General features: G+C 48.3%; 1 protein-coding gene across 1 annotated transcript in view; it reads left to right on the top strand.

Moving 5' to 3' along the window:
• The window catches only part of LOC137384186 (protein HID1), a 181151-nt gene that overhangs the window by 5654 nt on the left and 154682 nt on the right, over nt 1-20815 (top strand). Inside the window, exon 2 of the mRNA XM_068057826.1 lies at nt 16212-16361. Within this exon, the coding sequence (XP_067913927.1) occupies nt 16212-16361 (150 nt within the window). The remainder of the gene's footprint in view (nt 1-16211; nt 16362-20815) is intronic.

Here is a 20815-nt window from a genome sequence, read left to right as displayed (position 1 = left end):
CCCGACTCTTCGCCCCCCCCGACTCTTCGCCCCCCCCGACTCTTCGCCCCCCCCGACTCTTCGCCCCCCCCGACTCTTCGCCCCCCCCGACTCTTCGCCCCCCCCCGACTCTTCGCCCCCCCCCGACTCTTCGCCCCCCCCCGACTCTTCGCCCCCCCCCGACTCTTCGCCCCCCCCCGACTCTTCGCCCCCCCCCGACTCTTCGCCCCCCCCGACTCTTCGCCCCCCCCGACTCTTCGCCCCCCCCGACTCTTCGCCCCCCCCGACTCTTCGCCCCCCCCCGACTCTTCGCCCCCCCCCGACTCTTCGCCCCCCCCCGACTCTTCGCCCCCCCCCGACTCTTCGCCCCCCCCCGACTCTTCGCCCCCCCCCGACTCTTCGCCCCCCCCCGACTCTTCGCCCCCCCCCGACTCTTCGCCCCCCCCGACTCTTCGCCCCCCCCGACTCTTCGCCCCCCCCGACTCTTCGCCCCCCCCCGACTCTTCGCCCCCCCCGACTCTTCGCCCCCCCCCGACTCTTCGCCCCCCCCGACTCTTCGCCCCCCCCCGACTCTTCGCCCCCCCCCCGACTCTTCGCCCCCCCCCGACTCTTCGCCCCCCCCCGACTCTTCGCCCCCCCCCGACTCTTCGCCCCCCCCCCGACTCTTCGCCCCCCCCCCGACTCTTCGCCCAGCCACCCTTCCGTCCCGTCGCCCAGCCACCCTTCCGTCCCGTCGCCCAGCCACCCTTCCGTCCCGTCGCCCAGCCACCCTTCCGTCCCGTCGCCCAGCCACCCTTCCGTCCCGTCGCCCAGCCACCCTTCCGTCCCGTCGCCCAGCCACCCTTCCGTCCCGTCGCCCAGGCCACCCTTCCGTCCCGTCGCCCAGCCACCCTTCCGTCCCGTCGCCCACTCACGTCTTTTACTTTTCCCAAACCTGCTGGTTTCGCGACTCCGAGCAACCCCCTTCCCCCTCCGAATTCTTGTTTGCATTTCTGCCTCAGGTCCACTTTTTATGGCTGAAGTTGGGTCTACTCAAAGTGAATGGAGCAAGTGTCAGCCTCGGCAATGGTGGCATTGTCATCTCTGAGTCTGACGGTTCTGGGTTTGATTCCCCTCCAGAGTCGTGAGTCCATAATCCAGGCTGCCACTCCACTACAGTGCTGTGGGAAGGCTGCACTGTCTGATGTTCCATCTTGCAGAAGAGATATTAAATCGAGGTCCTGCTTGCCCTTGCAGGTGGACACAAAAGATCCTATAGTACAATTCAAAGAGGAGCGGGGGTGTTTTCCCCTGAGTCCTTGACCAGACTTATCCCTGAATCAACATCATTAAACAACTGATCGGTTCATTGGCACGTTGTTGATTGTGGGAGCTTCCTGTGCACAAATTGGCTGCTGTGTTTCCTACATTGTCTACAGTGTCTGTCCTTCAAAAGCACTTAATTGGCTGTAAGGCACCTTGGGATGTCATGAGGTTCTTCAAACATTAATCTGCTTATCTCTCTCCCTCATTTCGATGTGTTTTTTGCACCCACTCACTTTTATTTAGTATTTAGATTGGTATTTTTAGAATGCTGATATTTTCAGATTGTTGATATTGCAGGTTCCTTTTGAGTCCTGTCAAATGCCTAGTTTGATGATAATGCAGCAGCTGTCAGAGGATGCTGTACACCTGTGGAGTGCAGGCCACTGTCAGTTTTATAATCCTTTCAGATGTGCCACGTAGGTTCAGTATGTTTGCCACAACACCATAAATAAACTGTAGATTTGTGTGCACACTGTATGTACATAATTGTTTTCCAACAAGATTGTTACTGGAATTCCATTTTAAGTAATGGGTGCATGAAATATTTACACTGTTGCCACTTGAATTGCAAAATGCATTCATTAAACAGCACAGTTACAGATTCTGACCCACCAAACTTGGGCTCTCTGGAGACAGCATTTATGCTGCAGAAAACTGGGGTATGGTACAGGTCTGTCACTGTATAACACTGGAATACAGTACTGACTTGTATATCACAGGGGCAGGAATGGATGTTGGATGTTCCGGGGTTTAGATGTTTCAAAAGGAATAGGGAGGGAGGTAAAAGAGGTGGGGGAGTGGCATTGCTAATCAGGGATAGTATCACAGCTGCAGAAAGGGAGGTCGTCGAGGAGGGTTTGTCTACTGAGTCAGTATGGGTGGAAGTCAGAAACAGGAAAGGAGCAGTCACTTTATTGGGAGTTTTCTATAGACTGCCCAATAGCAACAGAGACACGGAGGAACAGATTGGGAGGCAGATTCTCGGTGGGCCGAAGGGCCTGTTTCAGTGCTGTATCTCTAAAAAAAAAAGTAACAGGGTTGTTGTCATGGGTGACTTCAACTTCCCTAATATTGATTGGAACCTCCTTAGTGCAAATAGTTTGGATGGAGCAATTTTTGTCAGGTGTGTCCAGGAAGGTTTCCTGACTCAATATGTAGATAGGCCGACTAGAGGGGAGGCTATGTTGGATTTGGTGCTTGGCAACGAACCAGGTCAGGTGGCAGATCTCTCGGTGGGAGAGCATTTCGGGGATAGTGATCACAACTCCCTGACCTTTACTATAGTCATGGAGAGGGACAGGAGCAAACGGGATGGGAAAATATTTAATTGGGGGAGGGGAAATTACAATGCTATTCGGCAGGAACTGGGGAGCATAAATTGGGAACAGATTGTTCTCAGGGAAATGCACGACAGAAATGTGGAGGTTGTTCAGGGAGCACTTGCTGCGACTGCTGGATAGGTTTGTCCCGATGAGGCAAGGAAGGGATGGTAGGGTGAAGGAACCTTGGATGACAAGAGATGTGGAATGGCTAGTCAAGAGGAAGAAGGAAGCATACTTAAGGTTGAGGAAGCAAGGATCAGACAGGGCTCTAGAGGGTTACAAGGTAGCCAGGAAGGAACTGAAGAATGGACTTGAGAGCTAGAAGGGGACATGAAAAAGTCTTGGCGGGTAGGATTAAGGAAATTCCCAAGGCGTTCTACACTTATGTGAGGAACAAGAGGATGGCCAGAGTGAGGGTAGGGCCGATCAGGGACAGTGGAGGGAACTTGTGCCTGGAGTAGGAGGAGGTAGGGGAAGTCCTAAATGAATTCTTTGTTTCAGTATTCACTAGTGAGAGGGACCTGGTCGTTTGTGAGGACAGCGTGAAACAGGCTGATATGCTCGAACAGGTTGATGTCAAGAGGGAGGATGTGCTGGAAATTTTGAAAGACATGAGGACAGATAAGTCCCCGGGGCCAGACGGGATATATCCAAGGATATTACGGGAAGCGAGGGAAGAGATTGCCGTGCCTTTGGCGATGATCTTTGCGTCCTCACTATCCACTGGAGTAGTACCACATGGTTGGAGGGTGGCAAATGTTATTCCCTTGTTCAAGAAAGGGAATAGGGATAACTCTGGGAATTATAGACCAGTCAGTCTTACGTTGGTAGTGGGCAAATTATTGGAGAGGATTCTGAGAGACAGGATTTATGATTATTTGGAAAAGCATAGTTTGATTAGAGATAGTCAGCATGGCTTTGTGAGGGGCAGGTCATGCCTCACAAGCCTTATAGAATTCTTTGAAGATGTGACAAAACACGTTGATGAAGGAAGAGCAGTGGATGTGGTGTATATGGATTTTAGCAAGGCATTTGATAAGGTTCCCCATGGTAGGCTCATTCAGAAAGTAAGGAGGCATGGGATACAGGGAAATTTGGCTGTCTGGATACAGAATTGGCTGGCACATAGAAGACAGAGGGTGGTAGTAGATAGAAAGTATTCAGCCTGGAGCTCGGTGACCATTGGTGTTCCGCAGGGATCTGTTCTGGGACCTCTGCTCTTTGTGATTTTTATAAATGACTTGGATGAGGAAGTAGAAGGCTGGGTTAGCAAGTTTGCCAATGACACGAAGGTTGCTGGAGTTGTGAATAGTGTGGAAGGCTGTTGTAGGTTGCAATGGGACATTGACAGGATGCAGAGCTGGGCTGAGAAGTGGCAGATGGAGTTCAACCTGGAAAAGTGTGATGTGATTTATTTTGGAAGGTCGAATTTGAATGCAGAATACAGGCTCAAAGACAGGATTCTTGGTAGTGTGGAGGAACAGAGGGATCTTGGGGTCCATGTCCATAGATCGCTCAAAGTTGCCACCCAAGTTGATAGGGTTGTTAAGAAGGCGTATGGTGTGTTGGCTTTCATTAACAGGGGGAATGAGTTTAAGAGCCGCGAGGTTATGCTGCAGCTCTATAAAGCCCTGGTTAGACCACACTTGGAATATTGTGTTCAGTTCTGGTCGCCTCATTATAGGAAGGATGTGGAAGCTTTAGAGAGGGTGCAGAGGAGATTTACCAGGATGCTGCCTGGACTGGAGGGCATGTCTTACGAAGAAAGATTGAGGGAGCTAGGGCTTTACTCATTGGAGCGAAGAAGGATGAGAGGTGACTTGATAGAGGGGTACAAGATGATGAGATGCATAGATAGAGTGGATAGTCAGAGACTTTTTCCCAGGGCGGAAAGGGCTATCACCAGGGGGCATAATTTTAAGGTGATTGGAGGAAGGTTTTGGGGAGATGTCAGAGGTAGGTTCTTTACACAGAGAGTGGTCGTTGCGTGGAATGCACTGCCAGCAGTCGTAGTAGAAGCAGATACATTAGGGACATTTAAGCGACTCTTGGATAGGTACATGGATGATAGTAGTATGAAGGGTATGTAGGTAGTTTGATCCTAGGGTAGGTTAAAGGTTCGGCACAACATCGTGGGCCGAAGGGCCTGTACTGTGCTGTACTGTTCTATGTTCTATGATCGGTACAGGTCTGTCACTGTATAACACTGGGATACAGTACTGGTGGGTACAGGTCCGCCACTGTATAACACTGGGATACCGTGCTGGTGGGTACAGGTCTATCACTATATAACACTGGGGTACAGTACTGGTGGGTACAGGTCTGTCACTGTATAACACTGGGATATCGTACTGGTGGGTACAGGTTTGTCACTGTATAACACTGGGATACAGTACTGGTGGGTACAGGTCTATCACTGTATAACACGGGTACGGTACTGGTGAGGAACAGGTCTGTCACTCACTAACACTGGGATACAGTACTGGTGGGTACAGGTCTATCACTGTATAACACTGGGATACAGTACTGGTGGGTACCGGTCTGTCACTGTATAACACTGGGGTACAGTACTGGTGGGTACAGGTCTGTCACTGTATAACACTGGGGTACAGTACTGGTGGGTACAGGTCTATCACTGTATAACACTGGGATACAGTACTGGTGGGTACCGGTCTGTCACTGTATAACACTGGGGTACAGTACTGGTGGGTACAGGTCTATCACTGTATAACACTGGGATACAGTACTGGTGGGTACCGGTCTGTCACTGTATAACACTGGGGTACAGTACTGGTGGGTACAGGTCTATCACTGTATAACACTGGAATACCGTACTGGTGGGTAGAACGGGAACCAATATAATTGAGTGAGCAAGGGGGTGAACATCTAGATGTAAAGATATGAATGAGGGTTTCAGTATCAGCTACGCTGAGACAGGGACAGAGACAGGCAGTGCTTTGGAGGTGGAAGTAGGCAGTCTTGATGATGGAGTGGGTTTGTGGTCCACACCTCAGGGTCAAATAGGGTGCCAAAGTTAAAATGGTCTGGTTCTGCTTGAGACAGTGACAATGGTGTTGATTTAGATCCGGCGGTGAGGGAATGGAGTTTGTGGCAGGAACCGAAGACAATGGTTTCGGTCTTCTGAATATTTGATAGGAAATTTCTGCTCATACAGGACTGGATGTTGGACAAGCAGCGTGACAAATCAGAGTCAGTGGCTGGGTCAAGAAAGGTAGTGATGAGGTAGAGCTGGGTGTTGCCAGCGTACATGCGGAAACTGACGCTGTGTTTTCAGATGATGTCACTGAGGGGCAATATGTCGACGTAAAATAGGAGGGCTAAGGATAGATCCTTGGGGGACACCAGAGATAACAGGGCAGGACCATGAAGAGAAGCATTGCAAGTGATACTCTGGCTATGATTAAATAGATAAGAATTGAACCAGGCGAGTGCAGTCCCATCCTGCTGGATGACAATGCAGAGGTAAATAAAAGCAAAATACTGCGGATGCTGGAAATCTGAAATAAAAGCAGAAAGTCATGGAAAGACACAGCAGGTCTGACAGTATCTGTGGAGAGAGAAACAGAGTTAAATGTTTCAGGTCTGTGACCTTTCAACAGAACTATGGAGAGATGTTGGAGGAGGATCGAGTGGTCAACAAAGGTTGCAGACAGGTTGAGAAGGACGAGGAGGGAAAGTTTACCTTTGTCACACTTTGATAAGAGCTGTTTGGGTCCTGTGGCAAAAGCGAAACCTGATTGGAGGGATTTACACATGGAGTTCTGGGAAAGATGGACATGGATTTGGACATTTAGGGACTTTGGAGAGGAAAGGGAGGTTGGAGATGGGGTGCTACTTTGCATGGATGGAGGAGTCAAGGGTCAGTTTTTTGAGGAGAGAGTGATAATGACAGATTTGAAGGAAAATGGGCAGTCCCTGAAGAAAGAGAACCATTAACAAAATTAGTTAACGTGGGGACCAGGAAGAGAGTCAAGGGTTATGGGGGCAGGCAGGAAAGTAGAGTTGAGGCCACAGTCAGATCAGCCATGATCTTATCAAATGGCGGAGCAGGCTCGAGGGGCCGAATGGCCTACTCCTGTTCCTAATTCTTGTGGAAGTTGGGTGGTCGTCAGTTTAGTGGGAATGGGATGCAGAGAGCAGGAGGACAAGATGAGCTCCGAGGGGGGCATGAGGCGAGACGCTAGAGAAAGTTGTAAGTTTAAGGCCAGGACCGGGGGAGTCTTTGGCCCAGTGGGCTCGGGGAAGGGAGAGAAGTGTCAGAGGCAGCTGATGGGATTGTGTCAATCTTAGTGACAAAGAAATCAATGAGGTGAGGGTGGAGGGGAAGGTGGGTGGGATTGACAAAAACAGCTTGTGGAGAAAAGGAGTGGGATTTTGTTTTACTGCAAGGCAATGAAGATATTGAACTGACGTGTTCCACGATGGGTACTTCTCAGCACAGAGATTGCTGATCTGATCTCTGCTGCTCCCCCTTGTTCACTGTCGTGGCCTCAAAACTGACGTCAATTTGGGCAAATTTTGTCACTCTAAGGGCCCACTCTGTACCAATGGCTTAAAATATTTCCTGCGAGTTTGAAACCTGAATGAAATTTTGTTTTATATGCCTCTGTGAAGCATCTTGGGGTCTTTAGTACATTAAAGACACTAAATAAATGCAAGTTATACTACCCCTCCCTTGACTGGAATTGACCTGAAGGTAGTAATTTAGCCGCGGAGGTTCTGCTGATGTGAACAGGCCCCACCAACCTGATCTGGAGTGTCATCTGATTCACCTGATTAAACCGAGTGGGTAATAAAGGATTTTTGTGGTAATTGCTCAAGCTATGGAGATTATTTATTCATTATCCAACCCTAGTGAGGAGGCAAGTCTAGAGAGTGAAAGGAAATAAACAAGGTTGAATTAGGAGTTAATTATTTCTCACCATGAGTGAAGCTACTTTGAATTTAACCCTTTATGTTTCATGTCAGAATGAAAGACGGTGAGCTAAAGTTCAGAACATAAATGTTTAATTTCTGTCGCAATGAATCTATCCCTCAACAGCCGTTAACTCAGCTGGGCTCCGATTGTAGACATTAACCCTAACCTTGTCCTTTCCTGACCTGCTGTGCACTTCCAGCATTTTCTATTTTAATAACTAGTGAATCCTGCTCATATTTGGGGGAGACTCTTTTAACACTGTTACACAGGATTCAGGAAGAAGATCGTCAATGAAAGGGAAGACCAAAAGTCCTCGGCTTTTTGGAGTTGGGAGATTACGTAGAATTCACCCCAGCAGCTCCATGTGTGAGCCTCCTCCCCCTACTGCATCTTAAACTATCAGCATAACCTTCTAAATTAGAAAAACTAGAATTATAGAATCATAGAATGGTTACAGCACAGAAGGAGGCCATTCAGCCCGTCATATCCGTGCCGGCTCTCTGCAAGAGCAACTCAGCTAGTCCCACTCCCTGCCCTTCTGATAATTATCTAATTCCCTTTTAAAAGCCCTGATTGAATCTGCCTCCACCACACACTCAGGCAGTGCATTCCAGATCCTGTTGGCAATGACTGTTCAAAAATAATATCTTGGTGATGGTGAAATAGTTGCCTCTTTTTCCCCTCAGTAAACACTTAGACCTGTTGCTTTGCTCACTACACAGATGTCAGCCTTGGCTCAGTGGTGGCACTCTTGCCTTTGAGTTAGAAGTTTGAGAGTTCAAGCCTCACTCCAGAGACATGAGCACGTAATCCTGACTAACACTTCAGTGCAGTATTGAAGGGATTAAACCAGGATTGTCCGACCTTTTCATGTGGTGGGGTGGGGGGCACATTAAAATTTTTGTCTTAAATAAGGGGCCAGTGAGACAATTTGGAAAGATAAAGGCATTAAAAATTAACCTTATTATCAGCAAGAAATGTGCATTTTTGTGTGTAAGACACTAGTTCGGCCTCAGCTGGAGTATTGCGTCCAGTTCTGGGCACCGCACTTTAGGAAAGATCTGAGGGCATTGGAGAGAGTACAGAAAAGGTTCACGAAAATGGTTCCAGGGATGAGGAACTTCAGTTATGAAGATAGATGGGAGAAGTTAGGACTGTTTTCCTTGGAGAAGAGAAGGCTGAGAGGTGATTTGACAGAGGTAGTTAAAATCATGAGAGGTCTGGACAGAAGAATAGAGAGAATATGTTCCCACTTGTGAAAGGATCAAGAACGAAAGGGCACAGATTTAAAGTATTTGGTGAGAGAAGCAAAAATGACATGAGGAAAAACTTTTTCGCACAGCGAGTGGTTAAAGTCTGGAATGCGCTGCCTGAGAACTTGGTGGAGGCAGGTTCAATTGAAGCATTCAAAAGGGAATTAGACAGTTATATGAAAAGGAAGAATGTGCAGGGTTACAGGGAGAAGGCTGGGAAATGGAGCTGAGTAAATTGCTCTTTCAGAGAGCTGGTGCAGACATAATGGGCTGAATGGTCTCCTTCTGCACTGTAACAATTCTGTGATTCTTTTGCCAGTCACCTTAAATCAGTTTCCTCTGGTTCTGAATCCTTCTGTCAATGGGAACAGTTTCTCTCTAGACCCCTCATGATTTTGAACACCTCTATCCAATCTCCTCTCAACCTTCTCTTAAGGAGAACAGCACCAGCTTCTCCAAACTATCCTCATAACTGAACCCCTCATCCTTAGAAACATTCTCATAAATCTTTTATGAACCTGTCTATAGCCTTCTCATCCTTCCTGGAGTGTGGTGCCCAGCATTGGACATAATACTCCAATTCAGGCTGAATCAGTGTTTGTAAAGGTTCATCGGAACTTCCTTGCCTTTGTACTCTATGCTTCTATTTATAAAGCCCAGGATCCCCTATATGTTATTAAGTGCTTTCCTGCCCTGCCACCACCAATGATTTGTGCACATTTGCGTCGAGGTCCCTCAGCTTCTGCACCCACTTTAGAATTGTACCCTGTACTTTATGTTGCCTGTCTTCATTCTTCCTGCCAAAATGTATTACTTCACACTCCTCTGCATTAAATTTCATGTGTCCACCCATTCCACCAGCCTGTCAATTTCCTCTTGAAGTCTATCACTGTTCTCCTCACAGTTCACAATACTTGCACATTTTGTGTTATTGGAGTGGGAGATTTCAACATAGTGAGTATATAGGAAGGAGGAAGAATGTGTGGAGTTTGGAGGTTAAGAGGAATGAAAGATGGTGATTCCCAGGAGCACGAACAGAATAACTTCGACACAAGAAAGGTTGTGACAGAAATAGTTCAGAGGAGAGAGCTGAGAGAGGGATGGGGTATCAATTGACAAACTTTTCCTTTTGCATTAGTTTTCACATATATGCTGACAACACTCAGCTCTACCTCACCACTGCTTTTCTCATCTCTCCACTGTCACGAAATTATCAAACTGCTTATCCGACATTCAGAACTGGATAAGCAGAAATTTCCTCCAGTTAAACATTGAGAAGACTGAAGCATTGTTTTCAGTCCCTGCTCCAAACTCCATTCCCTCGCTACTGACTCCATCCCTCTCCCTGGCAACAGTCTGTGATTAAGCCAATCTGTTTGTAATCCTGATCCCGAGATGCACTCCCGAGTACACATTCGTGCCATCACTAAGACTGCCGATTTCCACCTCCATAACATTACGTGAGTTCACCCCTGCCTCAGCTCGTCTGTTGCTGAAACCCTCCTTCATGCCTTTGTTACCCTTAGATTTGACTATTCCAATGCACTCCTGACTGGTTTCCCACATTCTGTTCTCCATAAACTTGAGCTCGTCCAAAACTCTGCTGCCCGTGCTTTAACTTGCACAATGTCCCGTTCCTCCCATTACCCCTGTGCTTGCTGACCTACATTGGCTCCCAGTTAAGCATCGCCTTGATTTTAAAATTCTCATCTTTGTTTTCAAATTCTTCCATGGCCTCACCCGTCCCTGTCTGTGCTCCTCTAATTCTGGCCTCTTGTGCATCCCCAATTTTAATCACTCCTCCATTGATGGCTGAGCCGAGGCCCCAAGCTTTGGAATTCCCTCCCGACACCTCTTCAACTCGCTTTCCTCTGTTAAGACACTGCTTAAAACCTACCTCTTTGACCAAGCTTTTGGTCATCTGACCTAATAGCTCCTTATGTGGCACGGTGTCTAATTTTGTTTTATAATGCTCCTGTAAAGCACCTTGAGATGTTTTATTATGTTAAAGATGCTGTATAAATAAAATTTGTTGTTGTTTGTCCTGTCTAACAGTTTTTAGAAGAAGCACTTTTGTCAGAGGCTTTGCCTGTCATGGGTTCTTTCATTCTCTCCTGGTACGGAGAATTTAAATTAAAACCAGCTTCACTCACAAATCATGGCCATAGAACCATAGACCTTTACAGCTCAGAAAAATGCTGTTCGGCCAAATGGAGTTTGGAGCAGGGACTGAAAACAATGCTTCAGTCTTCTCAATATTTAATTGGAGGAAATTTCTGCTTATCCAGTTCTGAATGTTGGATAAGCAGTTTGATAATTTCGTGACAGTGGAGAGATGAGAAAAGCAGTGGTGAGGTAGAGCTGAGTGTTGTCAGCATATATGTGAAAACTAATGCAATAGGAAAAGTTTGTCAATTGATACCCCATCCCTCTCTCAGCTCTCTCCTCTGAACTATTTCTGTCATAACCTTTCTGGTCTTGAACTTATAATGTTCATGCTCCTGGGAATCACCATCATTGTCTATGCCAATTCTTTGTTAGAGCAACCAAATACAATCCCACTGACCCTGTCATACCCCATTCCCTTCTATCAATCCCACGTCAGTCCCACTGCCCCACTCTCTCCCCATAGCCCTGTATCAATCCCACATCAGTCCCACTGCCCCACTCTCTCCCCATAGCCCTGTATCAATCCCACACCAGTCCCACTGCCCCACTCTCTCCCCATAGCCCTGTATCAATCCCACACCAGTCCCACTGCCCCACTCTCCCCCCATAGCCCTGTATCAATCCCACGCCAGTCCCACTGCCCCACTCTCTCCCCATTCCCCTGTATAAATCCCACACCAGTCCCACTGCCCCACTCTCTCCCCATTCCCCTGTATAAATCCCACACCAGTCCCACTGCCCCACTCTCTCCCCATTCCCCTGTATAAATCCCACACCAGTCCCACTACCCCACTCTCTCCCCATAGCCCTGTATCAATCCCATGCCAGTCCCACTGCGCCCCACTCTCTCCCCATTCCCCTGTATAAATCCCACACCAGTCCCACTGCCCCACTCTCTCCCCATAGCCCTGTATCAATCCCATGCCAGTCCCACTGCGCCCCACTCTCTCCCCATTCCCCTGTATAAATCCCACACCAGTCCCACTGCCCCACTCTCTCCCCATAGCCCTGTATCAATCCCACGCCAGTCCCACTGCCCCACTCTCTCCCCATTCCCCTGTTTCAATCCCCAAACTAATCCCACTGTCCTACTCTCTCCCGATAGCCCTGTATCAATCCCAAACTAATCCCATTGCCCTTCACTCTGCCCAGAATTCTGCATCAATCCCAAAATAATCACAGGGGGCTACAATTTTGATTTTGGGATGTGGGAATTTCTAGCAAGGCTGGCATGTATTGCCCACCCCTAGTTACACTGAGCAGGTGGTGGTGGGCCTTCTCCTTGAACCACTGTTGTTGGTTGTTAGGTAGGGAATTTTGGTTCATTAACCTAGTGATGATGAAGTGAGATTGATATCTGTGAAGTCAGGGTGATGTGTGATTTGGAGGTGATGGTGTTCCCAGGACATTGCTGACAGTGTCCATCTCGCAGTGGTTGCCAGTCTGGGAGGTGTTGTTGAAGTGACCTGGCGAGTTGCTCTAGTGCATCCTGTAGATAGTACAACTGCAGCCATGGTGCGCCAGTGATAGGGGTGGAAGATGAGGCTGGTATTACATCAAGCTAACTGCTTTGTCCTGGATGGTGTTGGGCTCCTTGAACATTGTTGCAGCTGCATCCATCCAGGCAAGTGGAGAATATTCCACTGCACGGCTGAGATGAATCTTGCAGACGGTGCATAGGCTGTGAGGGGTCAGGAAGTGAGCTCCTTGTCACAGAGTGCCCAGTCTCATCCCTGCTCTTGTAGCCAGAGTTTTAATGTAGCTGGGCCAGCTCAGCTTCTCACTAATGCTGACCCCCAAGATGCTAACATTGGGAGTCTTTGCGATAATGCTTCCCTTAAAGATCAGTGGGAGATCGTTGGGATTTCTCTTGTTGAGGTGATTCATCACCTGCCATTTATGTGATGTCGATGTTACCTGCCACTAGTCAGCCCAAGTCTGGATGTTATCCAGGTCCTGCTGTAGACTGTCATGCTCAGCTACATTATCAGAAGAGTTATGAGTGGGACTGAACACTGCAATCGTCAGTGAACAGCCCCAATCCTGATGGAGGAGTGGAAGATGGTTAAAGTGAGAATAATTCTCTGAGAGACTCAGCAGCTCAGTATCAGGGAGAGGAAAATCAGCTCGGGTGCCTGTTGCTGGTCTGTCCAGTGACTCTGGTTAGAAGGGGCGTGTGTGTGGATGTCATGATCGGGCTGAGATGTGATACCTTCCCACTTAGTTGGATAGAAGGATGACATAAGATCAGAAGGTCTAGGAATGTCCTTAACTGCTGGAGTGACGGTATGACTGAGCATATGGAATGAGTGACCAGAGGGGTTGATAGCTTCTCCTGTAATGTGCCCCAGTGAGAGTGAGCATCTTCAGGAGAAGGGGCTGGAAAAGGGAGACAGTCTGCAGCAGGTAGGGTTGCAGCAGTCACTCGTTTGATCAGAATCAGTTCCTGCTGTGCTCTGAAATACCTGAAAACACATGTAACTGTGCTGTTGTTGCACACAGGAAAAGCAAACTCTCTCTGCTGTGTGCCAGCTGATGTTTGGACTGATTGTGCAGTTCTGTGTTACAGATACTCGAGAGCAGAGAGCTCAGCTCTCTTACTTCGATATCTATCTTCCTTCCATGATGCAAGGGATAAACCGGAATTGTGCTGCTTCACTTTGCTATATATAAAAGGCTTGACTCACCCCAGGGTCTTCAACCTACAAATGGAAATATAACCCATATCAAAAACCCTTCTGAATTCACCTGATCCATTCTTCTGCTATTACTCTGCTCTTCAGGTTCCATTTGTGCTACGTTCCTAGGTATTGGGTAAATACAGTTTTCCAATGTACTAGGCGCTGGAAGCGCACCCCACAGCGACAGGGTCTAGGGGTGTACCCCAGTGAGTCAGTGTCTGTGAATGTACCCCAGTGAGTCAGTGTCTGTGAATGTACCCCAGTGAGTCAGTGTCTGTGAATGTACCCCAGTGAGTCAGTGTCTGTGAGTGTACCCCAGTGAGTCAGTGTCTGTGAATGTACCCCAGTGAGTCAGTGTCTGTGACTGTACCCCAGTGAGTCAGTGTCTGTGAATGTACCCCAGTGAGTCAGTGTCTGTGAGTGTACCCCAGTGAGTCAGTGTCTGTGAATGTACCCCAGTGAGTCAGTGTCTGTGAATGTACCCCAGTGAGTCAGTGTCTGTGAGTGTACCCCAGTGAGTCAGTGTCTGTGAATGTACCCCAGTGAGTCAGTGTCTGTGAGCGTACCCCAGTGAGTCAGTGTCTGTGAGCGTACCCCAGTGAGTCAGTGTCTGTGAGCGTACCCCAGTGAGTCAGTGTCTGTGAGCGTACCCCAGTGAGTCAGTGTCTGTGAGCGTACCCCAGTGACTCAGTGTCTGTGAGCGTACCCCAGTGACTCAGTGTCTGTGAGCGTACCCCAGTGACTCAGTGTCTGTGAGCGTACCCCAGTGACTCAGTGTCTGTGAGCGTACCCCAGTGAGTCAGTGTCTGTGAGCGTACCCCAGTGACTCAGTGTCTGTGAACGTATCCCAGTGAGTCAGTGTCTGTGAGCGTATCCCAGTGAGTCAGTGTCTGTGAGCGTATCCCAGTGAGTCAGGGGTCTGTGATTGTACTCCAGTGAGTGTATTGTACTGTGATACTGAGTGCACAGAGCAGACTAAGTCCCAGGATCCACTCTCAGCCTGTGCTGACTTGGCTGATTTCGGGTAGCACGTTACAATTGGACTCCGTACCCTTGGCTCGGGAGGGGCAAAGACAATTGGCCAGACTTCTTGCCCCTGATCAGAATCTGGTGAGTCCTGCTGGAATGCACTGCCTAAAAGGCAGTGTCGATTGGGATCTGACTGAGACTCAGCTGTGAATGCTGCTTCCCTGCACCCCAACCCCCACTGCCCCTCCCCCTCCGATGGTCGAACAGTGCAGATTGTCATTTGTACTCGGGAACGCAAGTGAGGCAAATGTCTTTGGGTAGGAGGGGAGGGCACAATCTTCTCATTTTCATGTTACCAGAGTATATTGATGAATGGGCTGCTGTAACATATCTATCTGAGCCTGAGCTGAGCTTCCAACCCCATATTTTCTCCATCACCAAAACCATCTTCATCCATCGTCATAATATTCCATGTCTTCGGCCCTGCTTCATCCATGTCTTTGTTGTCTCCAGACTTGATTGTTCTAATGCTGTCCTGGCGGGTCTCACATTCTCCCCTCCATAAACTCGAGCTCATTCCAAAGCTCTGTTGCCGTATGCTGACTCACATCAAGTCCCATTCACCCACCACCCCGGTGACTCACACCAAGTCCCATTCACCCACCACCCCGGTGACTCACACCAAGTCCCATTCGCCCACCACCCCGGTGACTCACACCAAGTCCCATTCACCCACCACCCCGGTGACTCACACTGAGTCCCATTCACCCACCACCCCGGTGACTCACACTGAGTCCCATTCACCCACCACCCCGGTGACTCACACCAAGTCCCATTCACCCACCACCCCGGTGACTCACACTGAGTCCCATTCACCCACCACCCCCGGTGATTCACACCGAGTCCCATTCACCCACCACCCCGGTGACTCACACCAAGTCCCATTCACCCACCACCCCGGTGACTCACACCGAGTCCCATTCACCCACCACCCCGGTGACTCACACCGAGTCCCATTCACCCACCACCCCCGGTGATTCACACCGAGTCCCATTCACCCACCACCCCGGTGACTCACACCAAGTCCCATTCACCCACCACCCCGGTGACTCACACCAAGTCCCATTCACCCACCACCCCGGTGCACAGGCTGCTAGTCTGGCAACAGCTCAGTTTTATAATTCACATTCTTGTTTCAAATCCCTCCATGGCCTCACCCCTCCCTAGCTCTGTATGTTCTCCAGCCCTACAGTCCTCTGAGATCTCCGTGCTCCTTCAATTCTGACCTCTGGCACATCCCTGATTTTCATCGCACTACCACTGAGGGTCGTGCCTCTAGCTGCCTAAACTCTAAACTCTGGCATTTCCTCCCTCAAACTCTCTGTCTCTCCACATTCCTCATTTTTTAAAATGCTCCTTAAAACCTACGTCTTTGACCAAGCTGTCCGAATATCTCCTTATATGGCTTGGTGTCAGATTTTGCTCCTGTGACGTTTTACTCTTTTAAGGGCACTATAGAAAAGCAAGTTGTTGTTGTTGAGTTGTTTCTCTAACCCCTGCTGTTTCTGTAAATGGTATTTCTTGTATTTCGCAGCCAGTGGAGGCCACTGACGATGCATTCTGGGATCAGTTCTGGGCCGACACAGCCACTTCCATCCAGGATGTCTTCACCTTGGTGCCAGCGGCCGAGATCCGAGCAGTCAGGGAAGAATCACCTTCCAACTTAGCAACCCTGTGCTACAAGGTACAGAGACCATCTGTCCTTTCTTGTGAACTTTGTGCTCAATAAAACGAGGGATGTTTGTGATGGGGATCGGAATATTTCTCTTTTCCAGCACCAAGTGTGGGCGACTGAGGTGACATGTGACATGGGTTAGATACACAATAAAGCTCCCTCTACACTGTCCTTTCAAAACACTCCCAGGACAGGTACAGCATGGGGTTAGATACAGAGTAAAGCTCCCTTTATGCTGTCCACCTCAAACACTCCCAGGACAGGTACAGCACGGGGGTTAGATACAGAGTAAAGCTCCCTCTACACTGTCCCATCAAACACTCCCAGGACAGGTACAGCACGGGGGTTAGATACAGAGTAAAGCTCCCTCTACACTGTCCCATCAAACACTCCCAGGACAGGTACAGCACGGGGGTTAGATACAGAGTCAAGCTCCCTCTACACTGTCCCATCAAATACTCCCAGGACAGGTACAGCACGGGTTAGATACAGAGTCAAGCTCCCTCTACACAAAAAAAAAAGAAAAAAAATGGGTTAGACACAGAGTAAAGCTCCCTCTACACTGTCCCATCAAACACTCCCAGGACAGGTACAGCACGGGGGTTAGATACAGAGTAAAGCTCCCTCTACACTGTCCCATCAAACACTCCCAGGACAGGTACAGCACGGGGGTTAGATACAGAGTTAAGCTCCCTCTACACTGTCCCATCAAACACTCCCAGGACAGGTACAGCACGGGGGTTAGATACAGAGTAAAGCTCCCTCTAAACTGTCCCATCAAATACTCCCAGGACAGGTACAGCACGGGTTAGATACAGAGTCAAGCTCCCTCTACACAAAAAAAAAAGAAAAAAAATGGGTTAGACACAGAGTAAAGCTCCCTCTACACTGTCCGATCGTGGGTATACACAGGGACCCTAGAATTCATATAATAAAAGCAAAATACAGCAGATGCTCGAAATCTGAAATAAAAACTGAAAATGCTGGAAATATGCAGCAGGTCTGGCAGCATCTGTGGAGAGAGAAACAGCGTTGATGTTTCATCAGTTAAAAAGTCACAGACCTGAAACGTTAACTCTGTTTCTCTCTCCACAGACCCTGGAATTCAGTTGTGCCTCAATGCAAATTTCTGCAGCTAACCCAAACAAATTCTGGGGCATCCGTCAGTGATTCTGTAGCATCTGCTCTGGGTTTGGAGAAACCTCAATCTGGGTATAATAAAATATATATTTAAACAATTGTATCAAATCAGTCCTTTTGTTTAGAAAGATTGTGTATTTTAAATGGATTAAAAGCAGTTTTTGTATTCATTTCCTGGTGATAGGAGCTGTGTGTCTCTGCTGGATTTTCACTGAGCAATGGGAGACTGCTCGGAGCTAATTGGCTGCAAGGTGTTAATTAGTAGGTAACTGAAACCTGGTTCACCTTGAAACATAGAAACGTAGAAAATGGGAGCAGGAGTAGGCCATTCGGCCCTTCGAGCCTGCACCGCCATTCAATATGATCATGGCTGATCGTCCAAACTCAGTACCCTGTTCCCACTTTCTCCCCGTATCCCTTGATTCCTTTAGCCCTAAGAACTATATCGAACTCTTTCTTGAATATATTTAATGATTTGGCCTCAACTGCTTTCCGTGGTAGAGAATTCCACAGGTTTACCACTCTCTAGGTGAAGAAATCTCTCCTCATCTCAGTCCTAAATGGCTTACCCCTTATCCTTAGACTGTGACCCTGGTCCTGAACTCCCCCACCATCGGGAACATCCTTCCTGCATCTAGTCTGTCCAGTCCTGTTAGAATTTTGTAGGTTTCTTTGAGATCCCCTCTCACTCTTCTAAACTCTAGTGAATACAAGCCTAATCGACCCAATCTCTCTTCAGACGTCAGTCCTGCCATCCGAGGAATCAGCCTGGTGAACCTTCACTGCACTCCCTCCAAGGCAAGAACTCCTTCCTCAGATAAGGAGACCAAAACTGCACACAATACTCCAGATGTGGTCTCACCAAGGCCTTGTATAATTGCAGCAAGACATCCTTGCTCCTGTACTCGAATCCTCTCGCTATGAAGGCCAACATACCATTAGCCTTCTTAACTGCCTGCTGCACCTGCTTTCAGCGATTGGTGCACAAGGATACCCAGGTCTCGATGCACTTCCCCCTTTCCCAATCTATCGCCATTCAGATAATCTGCATTTCTGTTTTTGCCACCAAAGTGGATAACCTCACATTTATCCACATTATACTGCATCTGCCATGTATTTGCCCACTCACTCAACCTGTCCAAATCACACTGGAGCTTCTCTACAGCCTCCTCACAGCTCACACTCCGACCCTTTGTGTCGTCTGCAAACTTGGATATATTACATTTAATTCCCTCATCTATATCATTAATATATATTGTGAATAGCTGAGGTCCTAGCACCAATCCGAATGAGAATAGTGTAAAACACCGATCTTCCAAATTGATTGGCAGTTCCTGACTGTCCATTTCTGTCATGTTCCTGGGAGTAATTTAGAGATAATTAAGAAGAACATGACGCCCAATTAAAATGTAGTTACTGAACTGCCTTTTCCTTCCAATGTGTTGGTATAAGCAAGCTCAGACCCAGCCATTAACTGAGTTTAAAATCATCCTCCTGCATAGTCTGGACAGAGTAGAGAGGGAGAAACTGTTCCCATTCGTCAAAGGATTGACAACGAGAGGGCACAGATTTAAAGTAATGGGTAAGAGAAGCAAAAGTGATATGAGGAAAAAGTTTTTCACGCAGCGAGTGGTTAAGGTCTGGAATGCGCTGCCTGAGAACGTGGTGGAGGCAGGTTCAATTGAAGCATTCAAAAGGGGATTAGACAGTTATATTGAAAGGAAGAATGTGCAGGGTTATGGGGAGAAGGTGGGGGAATGGCATTAGTTGAATTGCTGTTTTGGAGAGTCGGTGCGGATACGATGGGCCGAATGGCCTCCTGCACTATAACGATTCTGTGATAGTCTTTTGTTATTCACAGAAGAAAAAGAATTAGTGCGCTGGCCCACGGAAAGTCGCAGGTTTGATCCGAGCTACACTAAAGATGGGCCCCATGAGCAGTGTCACTGCACCTTGACCACGTCCCCCACAATGGCTGAGAGCTCGCGCCCCCCCCCCCCCCCGTCCCCACCCCCGCGGCCCCAATCGTCAACCATATCTACTCCCTCCTAGCCCCCCATCAGCCAGCAGTGTGTTTTATTAATTCCTCTCCTCCCCTGATGCTACGTGGGCAGTGGTTCAGTTGTGATGGAATCTGCCTTCCAGTATAAATGGGAATGTCACAGGAGCAATTGGAAGCAGTTCAATCATAAACAGGATGTCTGTCCCGTTTCATAAACTGAATGGGAATGAGATTGTGGTGCAGGGGAACTGAGTATCGCATCTTTTTACAGCTGTTGTTTGACTCATTCTCTAATATTTCACTACAGCGGTCAGCAAAAGCCAATTGAGTTTGGCTCAATTGGTATTACTCTTGTTTCTCAAGTTGTGGGTTCAAGCCCCACTCCAGCCTGTAAGCACGGCTATCCCTTTAGTGTAGTAAAGAGGGAGTGTTGCTCTGTCAGAGGTGCCAGTCTTTGAATCAGAAGTTAGTGTCTGCTTGTTAGGGTGGGTGTTGGAGATCCCACATCACATTGGAAGAGCCAAGAGTTTTCCTGATGTCCTGGCCGACATTCCTCCCTCAGTGAAAGCCACCTAAACAGATGATCTGGTCATTGACCTCATTGATGTGTATAAAACCAGACTGCTTCATCTATCTACCAATAGCGACTCCACTTTGGGGAGATTGATAACTCACGATATAAATGCAAGTTCCATCTTTTGAAAGCAGGGAGAAACACAATTTTGAAAAGCCACATTACAGTTACCCACCTCCCTGAGCAGGCTTTTTGTAGGGGATGGAGCAAAGCTTTGAGTGAGACGGTCACCTCATTGCACAACCACTGACATCAATCTCCTATATATCACAGGTCAACCTAGCAACCCAAGGAAGACTGCCCTGGCTTCCTGTTCCATCCTGTCATTGCTTTCAATCCTGTGCTAATGGCATCACCTGTAAGATCAAGATTTGAGTACTTTCTGCCAATTTGCATTGCCCTCCACCACCCCCTGTTCCCATCCATTATGGCGGACACTGGGGAGGTTACTTTAAGTTGTTAACTTCTGTTCATCACTCGTAGAATTGAACAGAGCAGAAGGAGGCCATTTGGCCCATCATGCCTGTGCCAGCTCTTTGAAAGAGCTGTCCATTTAGTCTCACTCTCCTGCTGTTTCCCCATAGCCCTACAGATTTTACCCCTTCTGCTTACTTCGAGTCATAGAGAGATACAGCACTGAAACAGGCCCTTCAGCCCACCGAGTCTGTGCCGTCTCCACCCTTTCAGTCAGTGCATTCAGACTATAACTCACTGGGGAGGAAATGTTTCCTCATCTCTCCCTCCACC

Source organism: Heterodontus francisci, chromosome 26 (genome assembly GCF_036365525.1).
Source record: "Heterodontus francisci isolate sHetFra1 chromosome 26, sHetFra1.hap1, whole genome shotgun sequence".
Lineage (NCBI taxonomy): Eukaryota > Metazoa > Chordata > Chondrichthyes > Heterodontiformes > Heterodontidae > Heterodontus > Heterodontus francisci.
The sequence above is the reverse complement of the archived record's forward strand: the minus strand, read 5'-3'. Positions and strand labels throughout refer to the sequence as shown.